General features: G+C 36.7%; 1 protein-coding gene across 4 annotated transcripts in view; it reads left to right on the plus strand.

The window, feature by feature from the left end:
* Nucleotides 1-19,623, plus strand: part of CAMKMT (calmodulin-lysine N-methyltransferase) — a 386,639-nt gene that overhangs the window by 4,997 nt on the left and 362,019 nt on the right. For 2 of the 4 annotated variants that reach the window (XM_055328618.1, XM_055328619.1), the window contains exons 2-4: nt 982-1,194; nt 2,913-3,085; nt 14,287-14,351. In XM_055328618.1, the coding sequence (XP_055184593.1) occupies nt 1,177-1,194; nt 2,913-3,085; nt 14,287-14,351 (256 nt within the window). In that variant the 5' untranslated portion in view covers nt 982-1,176. The remainder of the gene's footprint in view (nt 1-981; nt 1,195-2,912; nt 3,086-14,286; nt 14,352-19,623) is intronic. The other 2 variants (XM_055328617.1, XM_055328620.1) reach the window with 1 other exon arrangement.

The raw sequence follows: 19,623 nt of genomic DNA on the forward strand, positions 1-19,623 counted from the left end.
ATACCCAAAGTAATTTCTTTCTTTCCTTTTTTTTAAATTTTATTTATTTATTCATTAGAGACAGAGAGAGAGAGAGAGAGGCATAGGCACAGGCAGAGGGAGAAGCAGGCTCCATGCAGGGATCCTGATGTGGGACTTGATCCCAGGACTCCAGGATCATGCCCTGGGCCAAAGGCAGGTGCTAAACCACTGGGCCACCCAGGGATCCCCCAAAGTAATTTCTTGATGCCATGAGGTAGCTGATCAGTTTCCAAATTTTCCCCATTTGTCTCAAAATTTTTCTTTACAATATGATTATTTTGAAATATGCAACTCAGATGTAAACATTGTTATTAGTTGATAAGTTACTTAAGTCTTTTTTTAAGTACAATTTTTATTAATTTAAGTGATCTCTGCACCCAATGTGGGGCTTGAACTCATGACCCCAAGATCAAGAATTGCTTGCTCTGGGGATCCCTGGGTGGCGGAGCGGTTTGGCGCCTGCCTTTGGCCCAGGGCGCGATTCTGGAGACCCGGGATCGAATCCCACGTCGGGCTTCCGGTGCATGGAGCCTGCTTCTCCCTCTGCCTGTGTCTCTGCCTCTCTCTCTCTGTGACTATCATAAATAAATAAAAATTAAAAAAAAAAATTTAGGAAAAAAAAAAAAGAATTGCTTGCTCTTCTGAGCTGACCAAGTGCCCTGTTTCATAAGTCTTTTTAATCTAAATGTTCTCTCTCTGTCTTTTACCTCTATTAGAGTTTCCCATAATTTGAATTTTGCTAATTGTCCTTGATGATGTTTAATGTGTTCCTTCATGTCTTATTTTCTATTTCCTTTAAAGTTCCTATTTTCTAGATAGAGAGGCTTGATCAGATTCAGGTTTAAGTTTTTGGTTTGGTCTGGTTTGGTTGGTCAAGATGATGGTGAGTATGCTTTCATTAGTAGTCAAAGTTGTGTCTGGTTATTGCTCTTCTTCTTCTTCTTTTTTTTTTTTTCCAAGATTTTATTTGTTTAAGAGAGAGTGAGACCAAGAGAGATCATTCATAGAGGGAGACGGAGAGGGAGAAGCCGACTCACCCCTGAGCAGCAAGCCAGATGTGAGGCTGGATCCCAGGACCTGGATCAACCAACTGAGACACCCAGGCGCCCCTGGATATTTCTCTTCTTGGTGATATTTGTCTAGGTTCATGAATTCATGAGGAGGTTGAAAATGGTGATATTCTAATTGTGTTGTTTCTTCATTTATTTATTGTTATATTAGCATAAATACAAACTTCCCCTTATCATCTATTTGTATATTCTTATAGTTCATAAAAGACAGAAAAATACTTGATTCTCCTCTTTGTTTACTAATTTTCCGAATAATAAATTGGTTCTCTAGCATCCTTTAAAGATCATCAATGGGGCATTTTATTATTTTATTTTTTTTAGGTCTTGTTTATTTTTATTTGACATAAAGAGAGTGTGAGACAGTGAGCATAAGCAGGGGGCATGGCAGGCAGAGGGAGAGGGAGAAGCAGGCTCCCTGCTGACTAAGGAGCCCAATGCTAGACTCGATCCTAGGACATCGGGATCATGACCTGAGCAATGGGGCATTTAAAAAAAAAAAAAAAACCCTGATGAACTTGTGTTTTGATTCTATTACATTTATTTCCTTTGTTAGTGCTCACACTGTCCCATCTTTGGCCAATGGCCCTATTTAAATTGGCTTTGGAGTCCTTTTATTTTTTTAAATTTATTTTATTCATTTTTAAAAGATTTTATTTATTTATTCATGAGAGATACAGAGAGAGGCAGAGACATAGGCAGGGGGAGAAGCAGGCTCCTCACAGGGATCCTGATGTGGGACTTGATCCCTAAACTAGGATCACTCCCTGAGCCAAAGGCAGACGTTCAACCACTGAGCCACCCAGGCATCCCTGGAGTCCTTTTAATATAGCCTTTAATTTTTTATGGCTTTCTTATTTTCTTGTATGCAGCACGTCCTAGGTTCATTTGTCCAATTTATGCCATTTCTCCAAGGGACCTTACTTTGTTTTAATAGAAAATGCTATTTAGAGGCAGCAATGTGGTCATTAAGTGTGTTCATTGCTACTGGTTTGGTCATTGTTTCTAGAACTTTTAAGTGGTCAGATGCAGGAAACATATATTTTTAAAAATGTTTTAATAAGTAAAATAACCATTATTTTCTTTATTCAGATTCAGAGCTGTAGAGTTTTTGCTTAATATCATTAATCTTACAGCTATATTTGTTTCTCCAATACTTAAAAACCCAGTTTTCAATGACCTCCCCCAACAAAACTACTCATTTATCTTAAAACAGACGCACATACATACACAGAATAATATACCTCCCCTTGCCTAGCAAGCTTTGACATTCTAAGTCCACAGGTTATAAAAAGGTGTTGCTTATCTTTTTAGCTCTTTTTTTTGTGGAATCAGATCATTGTCCTCACAAGGAAAGTGATTACAAAAGCCAGGCTCACCTCTCTAGATTTATTTCCTTTTTAAAAGTTTTTAGACTGGTAAATCTTCACTAGCTCTCTACTTTGTTCTCTGCTACCTACAAATAATGTTTTAAGGTACTCTGTCCAGGGGTGTCTGGGTGGCTCAGTTGGTTAAGCATCGACTCTTGGTTTCGGCTTGGGTCATGATCTCAGGGTCCTGGGATCGAGCCCTGTGTCAGGCTTTGAGCTCAGCTTATCCCTCTTCCTTTGTTCCTCCCCCTGTTCTCTCTCTATCTCTCTCTACTCTCCTCCTTGAATAAATAATTTTCAAAAAATAGTAAAAAAAGGTATTCTGTCCATCTTCTCTAGTTCTCTAGTAAGAGGTTGGTCTGCATTATCTAATCTTCTATTATTGGTATTGTAAGTCCAACTTTGAATGCTGTGTTTATATAATGTAAACACAATATTTGGTTTTATTTCAAAGGTTCTGAAGCAAAAGCACCTGGATGATTGTCTGCGACATGTATCTGTAAGAAGATTTGAATCATTTAATCTGTTTTCAGTAACAGAAGCCAAAACAAGGGCAACTGAAGAGGAAGTTGGTGCATGGTTCCAATATACAAGTGTCTTCTATCCTGAGTACAGCATTTTTCTAAGGTAAACATCACTCTGGTGACGATTTTTTTTAAAGTATTTTTCTCTTGTAGAAGAAAAGCCGTCTAATAAGACTCTCATTATTCATTCTATTGAATTTGCAGGTAGTCTTGATCAGAACTTGGGTTTTGTAGCTTTGTGTTAGGAAATCCTGCTGCTTTAACTGGGTTTTGTTGTATTCTCAGAACTAAAGAAAAAAAATTCTCAGGAATGTAGTGGCATTTGAGGACAAAGTGCCTTGCAAATCAAAAGGTTCTTTTAACCATTCTCTCATAGCATTTGACAAGAAACCAAGTTCTTTTTGAGACAAGGAAGGCTGAAAGTGAAAACAGAATTTTCCAAACTACTCTTGAAGTAGTAGTTATCTGAAAAGTCAAGCTTTAGGATTTTTTCCCATTCATGTTTTGTCACTTTCAGAATGGAATCTTAAGAATAGGAGGAAAAAATTCAGCTGAAAACACTGATTTTGTGAGAAGCATACAGAGTGTTCTGGCTTTAAAAATCATTAAAAAAAAAAAAAAGAAAAAAGACAGGAGAGTTGCAAACTGAAGTAACAAGATACCATCTTTACTGAATTAATTTTCTCTCACAGTTTTAGCCTAGCATGTTGCACTATTACCGTAGGTGTTTGATTTTATAACATCTGCCTTTTTTGACAAGATTTCACATTTTGAAAGGGAGGGAGGAGCACATTTACAGTAACTGTAAGAAGAGCAAAAAACATTTTAAGTGGAATGAGACTGAATAAGGTTTAGGTGAGGCAAAGAATAATTTTAAGAAAAAAAGTTTTCACAAAGGATGTCTATTTATAGTTTATGTTTCTTGAACTATTTCAGTTTAAAATATGTAAGCTTTAGAAGACATCATAATAGCTTAAAATTTGGGATCTGGATAAAAATTGACAAGGGTGGGCAGGGAAGAACAATTAGGATCTGGTTTCATAATACTGCTTTGTTGGAAACTCCAAAAAGAAGATAAAAAACCTAGGGATTTGTGTGAGCTTGCCTGATATTCATTATGAGATTCTAATTAGAACCTCACATTCTGATGGAGATAAATAGTTTTGTTCTTGGTTAGGAAGGGAAGAAAAATGCATTACTTGCTGACTATGTGCCACGTACAGAGTGAGGTACTTTGATATATGCTAACTCATGTAATCCTTACAGTACTCTACAAAATAGTAATGAAGATAATTAAACAATTGAGAGATAGGATCTCTAAGGGAAATTAAAAAGAAGTCAGAACAGAGTGATCCAATAACAGTCTTCAGGTATAAAGTTCTAAAACTTACCCTCCAAAATCACTGGTGACAAGATGCAGTAAGTGTAAAATGTGCCAAGAATCATATCCTGACATCTTCAAGGTCCTGGTAAGGGTTAGTTAGAGAGAATGTGACATCATCTATTCATGGTTCTGTTGCAAGTGACCTTACTGTAGCAGGAACCCAGGTGCCAATGTAAACCGAGACTCCTTTCCAATGGCATGGTTCTTTGTGATACATCCATTTTTCAAAAAAATAAACACAGATCTGTCTATATAAATATGACATTGAATTCTAATTTACAGAGAGAAGACAGGTGACTAAGCTAGAACATTGGCTGCAATGGCTACCAAGATGTAATCTCTTTTTTCAAACTAGTTTATTTTTCTCCACATTGGTAATGCAAAAATCACAGTAGCTTACATGTATTCTAGAGCTGGACGCTACCTTAGAAAAATTTTGAAAAGATGAGGACCACATTGGTAAAGGCTGACCACTGAGTGACTACGATGTGACAAGCCCTATTGTGAATGGTTTACAGGTATTAGCTTATTTAATCCACACAACACCTTATGTGGTAAATACTGTTATTATCCTCATTTCACAGATGAGCAAAATGAAACCCAGAGAGGTTAAATGACTTGATTGAGGTCACACAGCCAAGTTTACACCTCTAGTCAAACCCCAGTTGTCTGGTTCCACAGCCTGTACTTTAAAAAACTTTTATTTTGGAATAATTACAGACATTCAGGAAGTTGCAGAAATAGTACAAGGATGGGATCCCTGGGTGGCGCAGCGGTTTGGCGCCTGCCTTTGGCCCACGGCGCGGTCCTGGAGACCCAGGATCGAATCCCACGTCGGGCTCCCGGTGCACGGAGCCTGCTTCTCCCTCTGCCTGTGTCTCTGCCTCTCTCTCTCTCTCTCTCTCTGTGACTATCATAAATAAATAAAAATTAAAAAAAATTATTAAAAAAAAAGAAATAGTACAAGGAGTTCGCATACCCTTCACCTAGCTATATCCGTTGGTAAAATTTTATATAATGATACTCACTGTCTGTACTTTTAACTTCTACACATACTGGCTCTCCTGAGGCAATCGTGTATGCACTTATTCATTTTACAGATGAAGGGATTGAGGCCCAGATAAACTAAATTTCCTCATTGATTATTCTGAGCAATCTATTTCTTACTCCATAATTCTGTTACCATATAGGAAATTGCTGGAATTACTACAATTGCTTAGGTAGGGGAGGATTTCTGCCAACAATAGTTCGTTCCATTCCATTGCCAATTTTGTTCACCTCGATTTTTTTTTTTACCACTTCCTCTTGTTTTCTGTTATATGCCCAACATGGCTCTTCGTTCTTGTTTCCTTAATATCTCATTACCAACTCTTTTCTCAACCTGCTTTCAAGACATTTATGTAGCTACTTCTATCATCTTCTTCAGTGTTTGAATTGTGAGCATTCTAAAGTTTAAAAAAAATTACTTGCAGTAGCTAAAAGTAGTGGTTTAGAAGGTAGTTTGGAATGGCGTACCATTATTTTCATCTACATTTTTTAAAGTTTGTTGAGTCAACACTATGGAATGATTGAAAAAAAATGATGAATAGGGCAGCCTGGGTGGCTCAGGGTTTAGCGCCGCCTTTAGCCCAGGGCATGATCCTGGAGACCCCGGATCGAGTCCCACGTCAGGCTCCCAGTATGGAGCCTGTTTCTCCCTCTGCCCCTGTCTCTGCCTCTCTCTCTCTCTGTCTCTCATGAATAAATAAATAAAATCTTTTAAAAAAATGATGAATAGTTTTAAATAAATTTAAATCAATAAATATTTAATGGCACCTTCTATATAGGTTAACAAAAAGAAACGTAAAATATATTATCCTCAAGGCTTTTTTTTTTTTTTAAAGATTTTATTTATCCATTCATGAGAGACACACAGAGAGAGGCAGAGACACAGGCAGAGGGAGAAGCAGGCTCCACACAGGGAGCCCAATGCGGGACTCAATCCCAGGATCACGCCCTGGGCCGAAGGACGCTAAACAGCTGAGCCACCCAGAGATCCCCTCCTCAAGGCTTTAAATATGTGAAAAGTTGAATAATAAAGATAATTAAGAAGGAGAAGTCAGCATCCATTCTCAGAACTCTCATTAGGCAGTGCATAACTAATTTCCAAAGGAGTGAGAGACTTCATACAAATTAGGCGTTTAGAGATACGAGTGATACTTGTAAGGCCTTGACAGGCAGCGATTTAAATTCGATCTAGAAGTAGTTGGAACTTTTGAGGGAAAGGGAGAAGTCATTTCAGATGGGAGCAAAGGCACGAGAAAATATCCAAGGGGAAAACATACAAGGCAGAATCATAAGTGTTTCTCAAGAACCATCACGATCTCTAGGGGAATGGTAGTCAATATGTGTTATATGATGGCTCTGCTTCTGGGTTCTCATGAAAGGCTGAGCCTTTGGGATGTTTTGATCATTATGGATTATATATATATTTCACTTTCTCAATTCTTATCGTCTGACATCACCTCCAATTCAACAGGGGTGATGCCTATCGTGATTAATAATTGTTATCAGTACTTGCTAGTATTGTCCTTCTTGAAATTTCCCTACATATTAATTTCTGTCTTGTTAAAGTTCTATTAGGCTTGAAATGAGTTAAATAACTAGATGCTTGTGAATTCAAAGTACATAGTTGTATCTTGTTTGTATTATTAAAAGGCGTATAAGTGGTGGCCTAAATTAAAACTTGGACCATTATTTTTTGTCAGCCTTGTATGATGATACTTAAAATGAAGGAATAGCAGGGAGAAGTAGGCAAGTGGGAATAAAAAAAAAACAAAATGAGGGAACACACAATTTCCCGTGGTGACTTTTCATCAGAGGTAAAAGTCCGGACAAGGTAAAAGTTAGACAAAATCCCCAAGATGTGTTGTCTTTTCTGTGTATCTAAAGATAGTTGACTGTTTGTTCCTAAGCGAACTATTAAAAGTTAGGAAATTAAAATCCAGGGTATGACTCCTACTTTATTCCCTGGGAAAGTCTTTTTGTCTTTTTGATACTTTATTTTTATTTCTTAGAACTTTATAGAAGAGGTTCTTGCAATTAAGTAGATGTTTGTATAGAGAACATCCAGGAGGTGTTTATATTAAAATCTGCCCCCCATCTCGCTGTTTTGTAATCTACAGTTTGTTATAATCTTTTGTTGTAAACAGAGTTTACTATATTGATACTAGAAATTGTTTCCCACTCTCCATATTTCAACCCAATTTCAGCGTCATAGGAATTTGCATATTCCGGAAGCTTCAAATACTTACATTATATTTGGAACTATAGAAGTGCCTGAGTTATTCATTTATAAATGTGTATATGTCAGAGGTGTAGACAAAGCTGAAAGGCCTGAACTCTCCTCCTTTCTTTGAATTAAACTACTGTTGCCATAGTAATTGCTGAATTAGAAGCCTAGTGCTTTTAACTTATAGCTTATCCTGGGAGCTTAGAATGGGCAAGACATCAGGAATGACTTGTCTTGGACTGTGGTGCATCTTTCTAATACAAAGAAAGGAGGGAAAGGAAAACAAAATCTTCATCCTTCTGTAGGGAAAGGAAAGCAAAATCTTCATCCACTGAATTTAGTATGTACTCTGTGAGAGCCCATGAAATAAGAACTAGCAATGGGAATGGTATGCTTGTGAAATTCAATGTATGGCAGATTATCATTACATATGTGATAGATAATAAGTATCCATTTAAAGTTTGGCAAGGCTGGCATCTGAGGCACCCCAGGCACCCCAATAACTGGAAGTGTTTACCTCTTAGTACCCTTCACTTGTTTCACACCTCTCCAAGTCCTCCCCCCCCCCCCCATAAACAATAGTTTGTGTCCTATATCTGTGAATCTGGTTTTGTTTTGTTTCTTCATTTTTGATTTGCAGTCCCCTGATGACTAAAGATGTCCATCCTTTCATGTGCTTTCACTTATATGTGAAATTATATAGCGTTTGTCTTCTCTCTGACATATCTTCTGTCTTCACTCTTTAGCCATTTATTTTTGAAAGAGTTCCAAAATGTATTGTATCTAGAACCGTTTTCAAATCTTTTCCTCCTATAAACCTCTCTTTTTTCTTCTATAGCCTTTTAGGGCTCATTTTACTCTCTGGCCCACTCTTTCTTTTCTTCTTCTTTTTTAGACTGAAATTCAACGGTTTTTGTATATTCATGTTGTGCGGTCGTCACCACTGCCTAATTCTAGAGATCTTTTTCACCCCAGGAAGAAACCCCATACCCATTCATAGTGATTCCCCATCCTCTTCCTCCCCACCAAACCCTGGCAACCACTAATCTACTTACTGTCTGTATGAATTTACCTATTCTGGACATTCCATATAAATATAATTGTACAATATGTGGACTTTTATGTCTGGCTTCTTCAACTTAATGTTTTTGATTCATCTGGGTTATAGCTTGTATCATCTCATTCCTTTTTATGGCTGAATAATATTTCATCGTATGGATAACACCACATTTTGTTTATCCATTTATCAATTGTGGACATATGGGTTGTTTCCACTTCCTGACTATAGTGAGTAATGTTACTATGAACATTTATATGAACATTCGTATGCAAGTTTTTGTGTGACTGTGTAAGTTTTTAATTCTCTTAGGAATGAACCTAAGGGTGAAATTGCTGGGTCCCGTGGTAAATCTTTGTTTAGCATTTTGAAGAATGGTCAAATTGTTTTCTACAATGGCTGCACCATTTTACATTCCTATCAGGAATATGTGAAGGTTCCAGTTTCTCTCCATGCTTGCCAGCACTTGTCATTTTTCCTTTATTATTATTTTTTGTTTTAGTCAGTCTAGTGAGTATGAAGTGATATCTCACTGTGGTTTTGATTTGCAGTCGTCTGATGACTAATGATTCCCATTTTTTCATGTGCTTATTGGCCATTTGTATATCATCTTTGGAGAAATGTCTATTCAAGTGTTTTGCCCATTTTTAACTGGGTTTTCTTTTTGTTGTTGAATTATGAGAGCTCTTTATATATGCTAGATACTAGACACAGTTATTTGCAAGTGTTTTCTCCCATTCTGTGGGTTGTTTTTTCACTTTAATGATAGTGTCCTTTGATAGACAAAAGTTTTTCATTTTTATGATGTTCAGCTTATCTAGTTTTTCTTTTTTTCTTTTTTTCTTTTTTTTTTTTTTTGTGTGCTTTTGGTACTGTAGTTAGCCCTGGCTTATTTTTAACCTCTAGTTTCAGCCTCTTGATATCTTTAGACTTCAAACTTTTTATTTTTAAAAAGATTCTATTTATTTATTCATAAGAGACAGAAAGAGTGAGAAGCAGAGACATAGGGAGAAGGAGAAGCAGGCTCCATGCAGGAAGCCTGATGTGGGACTTGATTCCGGGACTCCAGGATCACACCCTGGGCTGAAGGCAGATGTTCAACTGCCGAGCCACCCAGGCATCCCGAGACTTCAAACTTCAAGCTCTGCCTCAGTGTCTTGCTCCCTAGTCCTCCTTACTCCATAGGCCATTCTTGGGAAAAACTCAAAAGTCTTCAGTTCTAGGATAGCTTAAAGTGCTTGTGAAAAAAATACTTCTGTGTTGCCAATGATGATCACCATAGCATTAGCTAATACTACTATCATGTTACCATTTCTTTTTGTGGTGAGAACGTTTATGATGGCTGTTGTCATTAAGGACTTAGGGAAATAGGTTAAAGCCTGGGGATATAGGGGAAAGATGAAGTGAACTTTTTATACCTTGATATGTTGGCAAGAAATTGTCATTGTTATATAACATTAATTGGCAGTATAATGCTCATATTGAAGTTTCAGGGTCCCTTCCTTGTGAGTACCTTTCTGTCTAACCACACTGTCCAGGTAGGACCTATGTAAACTGTTGAAAAATTAAGGATAGACAAGATCTTATAGATTTGACACATTAATAAAATAGATTACTCAGTGAACAAAAAAACATTGAGTTTGGGACAAATGAAATGTGAAATAGACTGAATCTTTGCCACATTGTGTGCATGAGAGTTTTCCTATAATTAGCATTAATTCTTATGCTATTGAAGTCAATGATTGCTGATATTATTCTTTCATGAGATGCCTTCTTTTAGGATTTCTAGACTTTATAAACTATTTTCATATTTTTTAAATTATTTAGAGGTGTAGAGTTAGTTTTACACTTTCCCTACTTTCTATCCCATTTAGAAATGTCATAGGCTACACTCTGTTTTTTAGCTTTAACAAATCATGTTTTCAAGAATAGACAAGTTCTGCTTCGGTGATAACTCTGAGAAATCATACTTTTTATTTTGAATGATGCTTTTTAACTTTTAAGCATGCATTTTACTTCAATTATCCCAGTTTCTGATTTTTAGAAATATTTAACATTTTTCAAAATAAATATTTAACTTCACATTTTTATTTCACCCTAAATTGAGAAACTTTTAGGAATTTATCCTAAGGCAGTAATGAGAAATGGTTCAATGATGTTTCTGTAAGGATGTTCACTGTACATAGTACAAAACTGGACACAAACTAAAAATCCAACATAAAACATTGATTCAGTAAATTACAGTGCAGTCATTCATTGAACTGCTTGGCAGCCATTAAATTCATATTGCAAAATACTCGGTGATGTGGGAAACTGTTTATAATATCTTAAAACACAAATTGCAAATATGTGGACAATGTACTCTAAGTTATTTAATCAAGGTATAAGCATGACATTAATTTGAATATTTATAAATATCAATAGCTTTTGTCTCTGCATGATAGTATTAGAAGCATTTTTTTATTCTTGAACCATATATTGCTTTTATATTTACAAAAAAGATTTTTGAGTTCTGTGCCACATTGCTGATCATTTTAATAGCTTCATCTTGCATTTTATTTTTTTTAAGATTTATTTATTTATTATTTATTTGAGAGAGAAAGCACAAGCAGAGAGAGGGAGAAGCAGGCTCCCTGCTGAGCAGGGAGCCCAATGCGCGCCTCAATCCCAGGACCCTAGGATCATGACCTGAGTGGAAGGCAGACGCTTAACGGACAGAGCCACCCAGGTCGCCCACTTTATCTTGCATTTTAGATATTAAATACTTTATCCTTTTTTCACTCTTATTCTCTTACATGTGTACTGTAGTTTTCCATGTTAGCGTAGATAACCTCATCTCTGTATAGAATCTTGTATTATTGGTAACTTATTGATAACATTGGTTTCTTAGATGATGATACTGAGGAGCCCAGTGCTTATTTGGCCAATGATGATGGCACATAACTTATTGCAATCTCACTTAGTGACTCTATCAAAGAACTGCGTCTGTATGATAGAAATAAAAAGTTCTTCTGCAAAGGGTTTTTTTTGTTTGTTTGTTTGTTTTTAGTTTTAGGTCTAGAAGTCTGAGATCAAGGTGTTACAGGTTTGGTTTCCTCTGAGGCCTGTCTCCTTGACTTGCAAGTGGCTGCTCTCTTCACATAGTTGTTCTCTGTGCAAATGCCCTGCTGTCTTATAAGGACCTCCTTTTCTTATAAGGACACCAGTCATATTGGATTAGGCCTACCCTGATGACCTCATTTTGACTTAATCCCCTATTTAAATAAGGCCATTTCTCTAAATACATTCATATTCTGAGGTGCCAGGGGTTAGGGCTCAAGCATATGAATTTGGGAGAGGCACAATTCAGTTCATAACAATATATGTCATTTATGATAAATTTAATGACAAAGTGGTGTTGAAGTAAATTGTATTGTGAGTTATTAACAGTTATTGTAAACTCTTATAACATCCTCAGACCTACAGCTGTAAATGAACTCTACTCTTGTCGGGGAGAACAGAGGAGATTACAGATGTGTTAACAATTTTTGTTGTTAGAGAGTGCGTAGTGGGGGCCTGGGGACCCTAGAGGGGAGGGAGAGAACCTTTTTTAAAAGTGAATATATAAGGGGATCCCTGGGTGGCGCAGCGGTTTGGCACCTGCCTTTGGCCCAGGGCGCGATCCTGGAGACCCGGGATCGAGTCCCACGTCGGGCTCCCAGTGCATGGAGCCTGCTTCTCCCTCTGCCTGTGTCTCTGCCTCTCTCTCTCTCTCTGTGACTATCATAAATAAATAAAAATTAAAAAAAAAAGTTAATATATAGGGCAGCCTGGGTGGCTCAGCAGTTTAGCGCCACCTACAGCCCAGGGTCTAATCCTGGAGACTCGGGATGAGTCCCATGTCGGGCTCCCTGCATGGAGCCTGCTTCTCCCTCTGCCTGTGCCTGTGCCTCTCTCTCTCTCTCTCTCTGTGTGTGTGTGTGTGTCTCTCATGAATAAATAAATAAAATCTTAAAAAAAAATAAAATTATCATATAGTGTATTATTAGTTTCATGGGTAGAGTTCAGTGATTCATCAGTTGCATTAATACCCAGTGCCCATTACATTATGTGCCCTCCTTAATGCCCATCATCCAGTTACCTCATCCCTCTCCCTAACTCCCATCCAGCAACCCTCAGTTTGCTTCCTTTTTTTTTTTTTAAAGATTTTATTTATTCATTCATGAGAGACACACAGAGAAAGAGAGAGAGAGAGAGGCAGAGACACAGGCAGAGGGAGAAGCAGGCTCCATGCAGGGAGCTTGACATGGGACTCAATCCCGGGTCTCCAGGATTAGGCCCTGGGCCGTAGGTGGCGCTAAACTGCTGAGCCACCCACCTGGGCTGCCCCTCAGTTTGCTTCCTATAGTTAAGAAGAGTCTCTTACGGTTTGACTTATTTTATTTTTCCCTCCCTTCCCCTATGATCCTTTTGTGTCTTAAATTCCACATATGAGTGAAATCATAAGATTGTTTTTCTATAATTGACTTATTTTGCTTAGCATAACAGAGGGAAAGAATCTCAAGTAGGCTCCACACTCAGCGCAGAGCCTGACTCGGGGCTCAATCTCACAACCCTGATGTCATGACCTGAGCTGGCATTGAAAGTTGACACTTAACTGACTGAGCCACCAAGGTGCCCCAACAATTTTTTTTTTAATCACCACTGGAAAAGTATTGCAAACCCTATGACCTATTGACATTTGGCCCATTTGAATATGAAGAATAGCACCTTTTATAAGTATTAATAAAATATCAGTTATCAAATTCGATATATCAGGGGCTGTCAAGTGAATAGAGATTAGAATTAAAGGGAGTGGAATTAAGGTTAATGGGAAAAAGATACAAAACAATTTGTCCTCTGACATTTAGAACCCTCTAATTGTGGATTGTCCAGACCTGAAGATGGTAGCTCTTTGTGACTGAAGTTCTGAATTTATTGGGCTGATATAGAGGAAATCTATTTATTGTTGAGTGTGGCTCTGGAGGTTGATGATTTATTTTTCTTTTGAGATTCTTCAAGGTAAGATTTTGTTTTGTTGTCTTTAATAATCTACTTTACCTTTAGATTTACTTTACTACTTTACTTTTAGCTACCTTTAGATAGCTAAAACAATAACAATAAAAGGTATTTACTAATACTTTAAAATGCAGATTAACTATCAAGAATATCACTAAATATTCTGAGAAATGTATTCTGTTATTTCTTTTTCCTTCTCCCTCTAGTGGGCAGAAAATATTTTGAAAATATTACTAGTACTGGGTGGGTATATCACAGTATACAGTCTCAGCTTTTTAAAAAATTAATAAATGGGCAGCCCCAGTGGCCCAGCGGTTTAGCACGGCCTTCAGCCCAGGACGTGATCCTGGAGACCCGAGATTGAGTCCCACGTTGGGCTCCCTGCATGGAACCTGCTTCTCCCTCTGCCTGTGTCTCTGCCTGTCTTTCTCTGTGTGTCTCTCATGAATAAATAGATTTTTAAAAATCTTTAAAAAAATAAATAAATAAAAATAAAAAAATTAATAAATGTTAATATTTAAAAATCATTAAAGAAAATGCTTTATTCCTTTATAGGCATAATAATGGATCTTTGAATGTTGAAGATGTTCTTACCAGCTTTGACAATACAGGAAATGTTTGTAAGTCATATATTCCTTTTGTGGAAATATTTTTGGTGTTTTTAAAAGTGAATTTATGATTAGTGCTTTTTTCACTAATATTTATTATGACCATGTGCATATATATGTATGTGTGTAATATAAACTCTTACTGTTTTTAGCTGTAAGATAAGCTTCATATAAGATGCACTTACGAAGTGGGATAAAGCTGTTTTTACATTTTGCATTTGTGTGTATGAGTGTGTGTGTGCATGTGTGTGTGTGACAGAATGTAGGTCAGAGGGAGCATGGGACTCTCCAGCACTACCCCTTTTGTTTATTTCCATTTTGGCCTTCTCAGTCTAATAGATGGGCTGTGTCTGCTGTGTTTTGGGTACTTTCTTTTCCACTTCCTTATGCTTCTCTTTTTCACAATGGAATAAAACCAGAACATTCGATTTCCTTGCTGTTAATACAATGCCAGAGATTTTTGTTTTATGCGGTATTATATTATAGAATACATTGTCTTTTCATCTAAGCTTCTGATTGCCATGATAGATTTCTCCATTCAGAGAACCATTTTAATAATTATCATGTCATATGATGAAAGAAATCAGCCAAGAATATCTTTATATTGCTGTGTTAAACAGTATATGACGATCAGAGCTGTGTGTTTCTTCATGTGTATTGCATAAGATATTTCTTTTAAGATAATGAATTATCAATATAATATGGCCTTTTTACTTTAATTTTTTAACATGACATTTTTAAATGTAAAAATTGTACTCAAATGCTTTTTTTTCTCAAAGAAAATTTCATAGCTGCAACTGTTCTTTGAACTAAAATAAATAACACTTTGCTAACAGTACTACTTTATCAGATGCCCTCTGATTTTAGATCTGCATAAAGCAATGTTCAGCAATACTCAGGCAACAATTTTGTTTTTACGCCCACATATAGCAAGCTTATGATAATATATAAAATATTTATATATTTTGTCACAGAAATCTATAAGTGTCCCAAAATCATACAAAAATATTTAAATAATTTGAGTTTCTTTTTCATAGATAGTGACAGTATACCTTTTAGTTTCTACATGTTGGCACTTGCTGAATTCTTTCCCACCGAGGCTTATCTCATTTTTATTGGGGATTAGGGCAAAGGGTGCTAGTGGTGGTTGAGGAAACATTATCCTTTAGTTCTGGGGTAAGGTAAAATAACATTAAGTCAGGCTTATGCATATATGTTTTAGGAAGATGATCCTAGAATGTAAATGTGGAATTTCTGATTTGATAATGTAAAAATCAAGCGTTGTTCCCAGTGGCTCAGTATGAAATAGGGCCACTAGCTGGCAGCATTATGTAAAATAAAAATACTTTCCTAAAGGTCTGTGCTACTATTTTATACATGAATAACTATCTTATCCTTCTCTGACATTTTTTCTCATCAACTTGTTCCACACCACCTTCATCTACCCCTAGTGGTTGCATTGACAAATGGAGGAATTGCATGGAAAGGGTATTTTTTCACTGATGTATTGTTTGGTGAAAAGGTTTGAGTCTTTGGAATGAGACTTATCTACATTTGATTCTTGGCTCTGAAATTCATCTTGAGCAATTTATATTATGTCAGTTTATATCAGTTTATGTTATGTCTTAGAACTGGATAGAATATATAGAAAATGTATTAACATATACTGTATTCCTCATAGTTGACACTCAGTAAATGGAAGCTATTTATTAATTATTACTGGTGATGAGTACCTCTAAAATGTCTTTCCTTCTTTTTCTAATAATGAAGATAATATTATTAAAGGTTGTTCTCATGTTTTAAAATAAACTATTTTGATTGAACTAATAAGGCAGGAAAAAAAAATAGATCAAATTACCAAAATAGTAATTTATTAAAATGTCTTGTCACAGATGTTGTGTTAAAAACCTGAATATGGGGGATCCCTGGGTGGCGCAGCGGTTTGGCGCCTGCCTTTGGCCCAAGGCGCGATCCTGGAGACCCGGGATCGAATCCCACATCGGGTTCCCGGTGCATGGAGCCTGCTTCTCCCTCTGCCTGTGTCTCTGCCTCTCTCTCTCTCTCTCTCTGTGACTATCATAAATAAATAAAAATTTAAAAAAAAACCAAAAAACAAAAAACCCTGAATATGGTGGGATGCCTGGGTGGCTTAGTGGTTGAGCATCTGCCTTCAGCCCAGAGCATGATCCTGGGGTCCTGGGGAGTCCCACATCAGGCTTCCTGCATGGAGCCTGCTTCTCTCTCTGCCTGTGTCTCTGGCCCCCCCCCCCCCGTCTCTCATGAATAAATAAAATCTTGAAAAGCAAAAAACAAAAAACCTGAATATGGTGGCAAAAATGAGACCTATTAAAACATGTTTGGTGTAACTTTTATACTATCCTCTTATTTTAAGAGAAAAGTCTATACTAATGTATACTAATACTGATAAATTGGTAGAATCATGTTGCAATAGAGTAAATATTGATTATAACTTTTATATAATCTTTGCCAAGGCTTAAAGTGATCAGTGACCGCAAAAGTGATTTATTGCCTGCTGCCTCAAATGTTTGATTTTATGCTAATATTAGGTTGAGTTTGTGACTAGAAACCCAGCAGAGGGCGCCACAATCATAATTCTGTCTTACAGTCCAATATAATTGGAATAAATATTGAATAATAACCATAACTTTTCATCATGTAAACATATGAAGATGTGTGCTTAAAAGTTTCCATTTGATTACTTTCTTGTATATTTAATATATTCAGCAATTCAAAACATGGGTTATCCTGAGTTATTTTTGAGTTAATTGTTCAAGTATCAGTTTAATTTTTGTACTTCTAGCTTTAAATAAAGGAATACTTTGGTCTTGTTGGTCTTGAGAGAGAGCAAGAATTCTTTATAAGAATATCTATTCCTAAATCACCACCGTGGTAGTGCACTGATGACACACTGAAAGATATTTTTTTTTCTTTTTATTTATTATTTATGATAGTCACAGAGAGAGAGAGAGAGAGAGAGAGAGAGAGAGAGAGGCAGAGACACAGGCAGAGGGAGAAGCAGGCTCCATGCACCGGGAGCCCTATGTGGGATTCGATCCCGGGTCTCCAGGATCACGCCCTGGGCCAAAGGCAGGCGCCAAACTGCTGCACCACCCAGGGATTCCTGAAAGATATTTAAATGAGGATATTTATCTGAGAAAACCGATAGATAGAATTATTCATTTGTTTCAAGAATAGTTTCCAGGTTAATATAACTTCATGAAAATAGAAAAAATAACTAAAATATTGTATAGTTACGAAAGCCTGATATGTATATATGTACAAAACACATATGTATGTGCATATATATAAAATATATTCGCAGTTTAATAGAACCATTAATCTCAATTTTAATTTAATTTTTAAAACCAAGTAATGATTTTATTCATTATAAATTTTCAAAGATGAGAGGATCAGTCTTCGTTCCTGAATTTGTTCTGTAACCAAAAAGATACAGAAAATCTTTAATTTGAGGTAGTAAATGAAACCTTTACATAGTTTCTTATTTCTTGGTATATTAGAAAAGAAAATATTTTATTTTGTATATTTACTGTTATTATTTAGAAGCATTTTTGGGGGGCAGCCCTGGTAGCTCAGTGGTTTAGCGCCGCCTTCGGCCCAGGGTGCGATCCTGGAGGCCTGGGATCGAGTCCCATGTTGGGCTCCCTGCATGGAGCCTGCTTCTCCCTCTGCCTGTGTCTCTGCCTCTCTCTCTGTCTCTCATGAATAAATAAATAAAATCTTAAAAAAAAAGAAGCATTTTTTTTTTAATATTATGACCTGTAAAGTGTTTTAGATTTTTGAGTTTTGTTTTCAGAGTTTGAATTCCTTCAAATGTTGTAGGAAGAAATTAAAAATGAATCTTATGCAATCATTTTGGCATCATGATTCACTGCTCTGTATATTTGCTATTATGGAAAACACATTTGGAAAGCCACACTCCCTTTTTTGCTTACCTCTATTTAGGAATAGGTATGCATATTTCATTCTTTGGGTTCTACTACTTGAGAATCTATTTCCTTTTCAAATATCAAAGCTGCTCTATGGAGAGGTTATGTCTGCTATTGGTTCATCATGCCTGAAAGAGAAGCCATCACACTACCTAGGGAAAAGTGTAGGATGGCATCCTTCACCTCAAACGAAGTGCTGGCCACTTTTTTCATGTAACATGTCACTTTAATATGTTGGGTAATGAGAGTACTCTGCAAGCACTGGAGCAGCAGATCACTTGCTTCTGTTTTCCCTGTGGACAGAGTCTCCTTTCTAGCAAGTTCCTAACCTCTAATCAAAGAAGCCTCACTATGCTGTGTCTCTTTCAAACCTGCTTTCTCTTTCTTTAAAGCCATCTCCTTTACCGAAATGAATTTTTTAAAAATGTGATTTTCTCCAAAGCTTAGTTGATTCAAATATGGTTGTCATAGTACATAATGTAACTATTTGGTATTTGCAAAACCTCATCAGTGCTTGGGGTTATAATAGCTTCATTTGGACTTTTTTCATACATCATCCTTCATTTGACAGCTTGAGCAGATGAGATAATACTTTATACAATTTATTTTGCACAATATATGCAATATATATGTATAAGCCTTTAAAGGATAGGAAGTCAACAATACTATCTCACTGCAGTAACCTAGTATGAATCAGGATCCCTGGCTAACACTGCAGCTTAAATTTGAAGAATGTATTAGAAAGACTCCTTCTGCATTCTTTGAAAAAAAATTTTTTTTTTCTCCTGGCTGAGCTACATGACATGGTGGTTGTTATCTCATAGTCTCTTGGAGAAATTTGTGGACTCTCTGCCTTTTATATATTCTCACATATGACAGTGTTAATTCTTTTCCCCTCCATGAATCCTGAACTGGACTTTTAAGGCACACAGCTACAGTCTCCTGCTTCTAGATCCTTCCTAGTGTCTGATAGTAGGACTTGTTTTATGATGTATCCAAAATGGATCTCTTTCAGTTTAGTAATAGTTCCTATCTAAGGAGATACTTTTTTTTTTAAGACTTTATTTATTCATTTGAGACAGAGAGGTACCGAGAGAGAGAACATGAGCAGAGGGAGGGGCAGAGGGAAAGGGAGAAGCAGACTCCCCGCTGAGTAGGGAGCTTCGTGTGGGACTCTATCCCAGGACCCTGGGATCATGACCCGAGGCGAAGGCAGATGCTCAACCATCTGAGCCACCCAGGTGTGCCCCCTAAGGAAATATTCTTGTTAGAAAATGAAAATATTTTGTATTTTACCTACATTTGGGAAATCAAGA

Source organism: Nyctereutes procyonoides, unplaced genomic scaffold (genome assembly GCF_905146905.1).
Source record: "Nyctereutes procyonoides isolate TBG_1078 unplaced genomic scaffold, NYPRO_anot_genome, whole genome shotgun sequence".
NCBI lineage: Eukaryota > Metazoa > Chordata > Mammalia > Carnivora > Canidae > Nyctereutes > Nyctereutes procyonoides.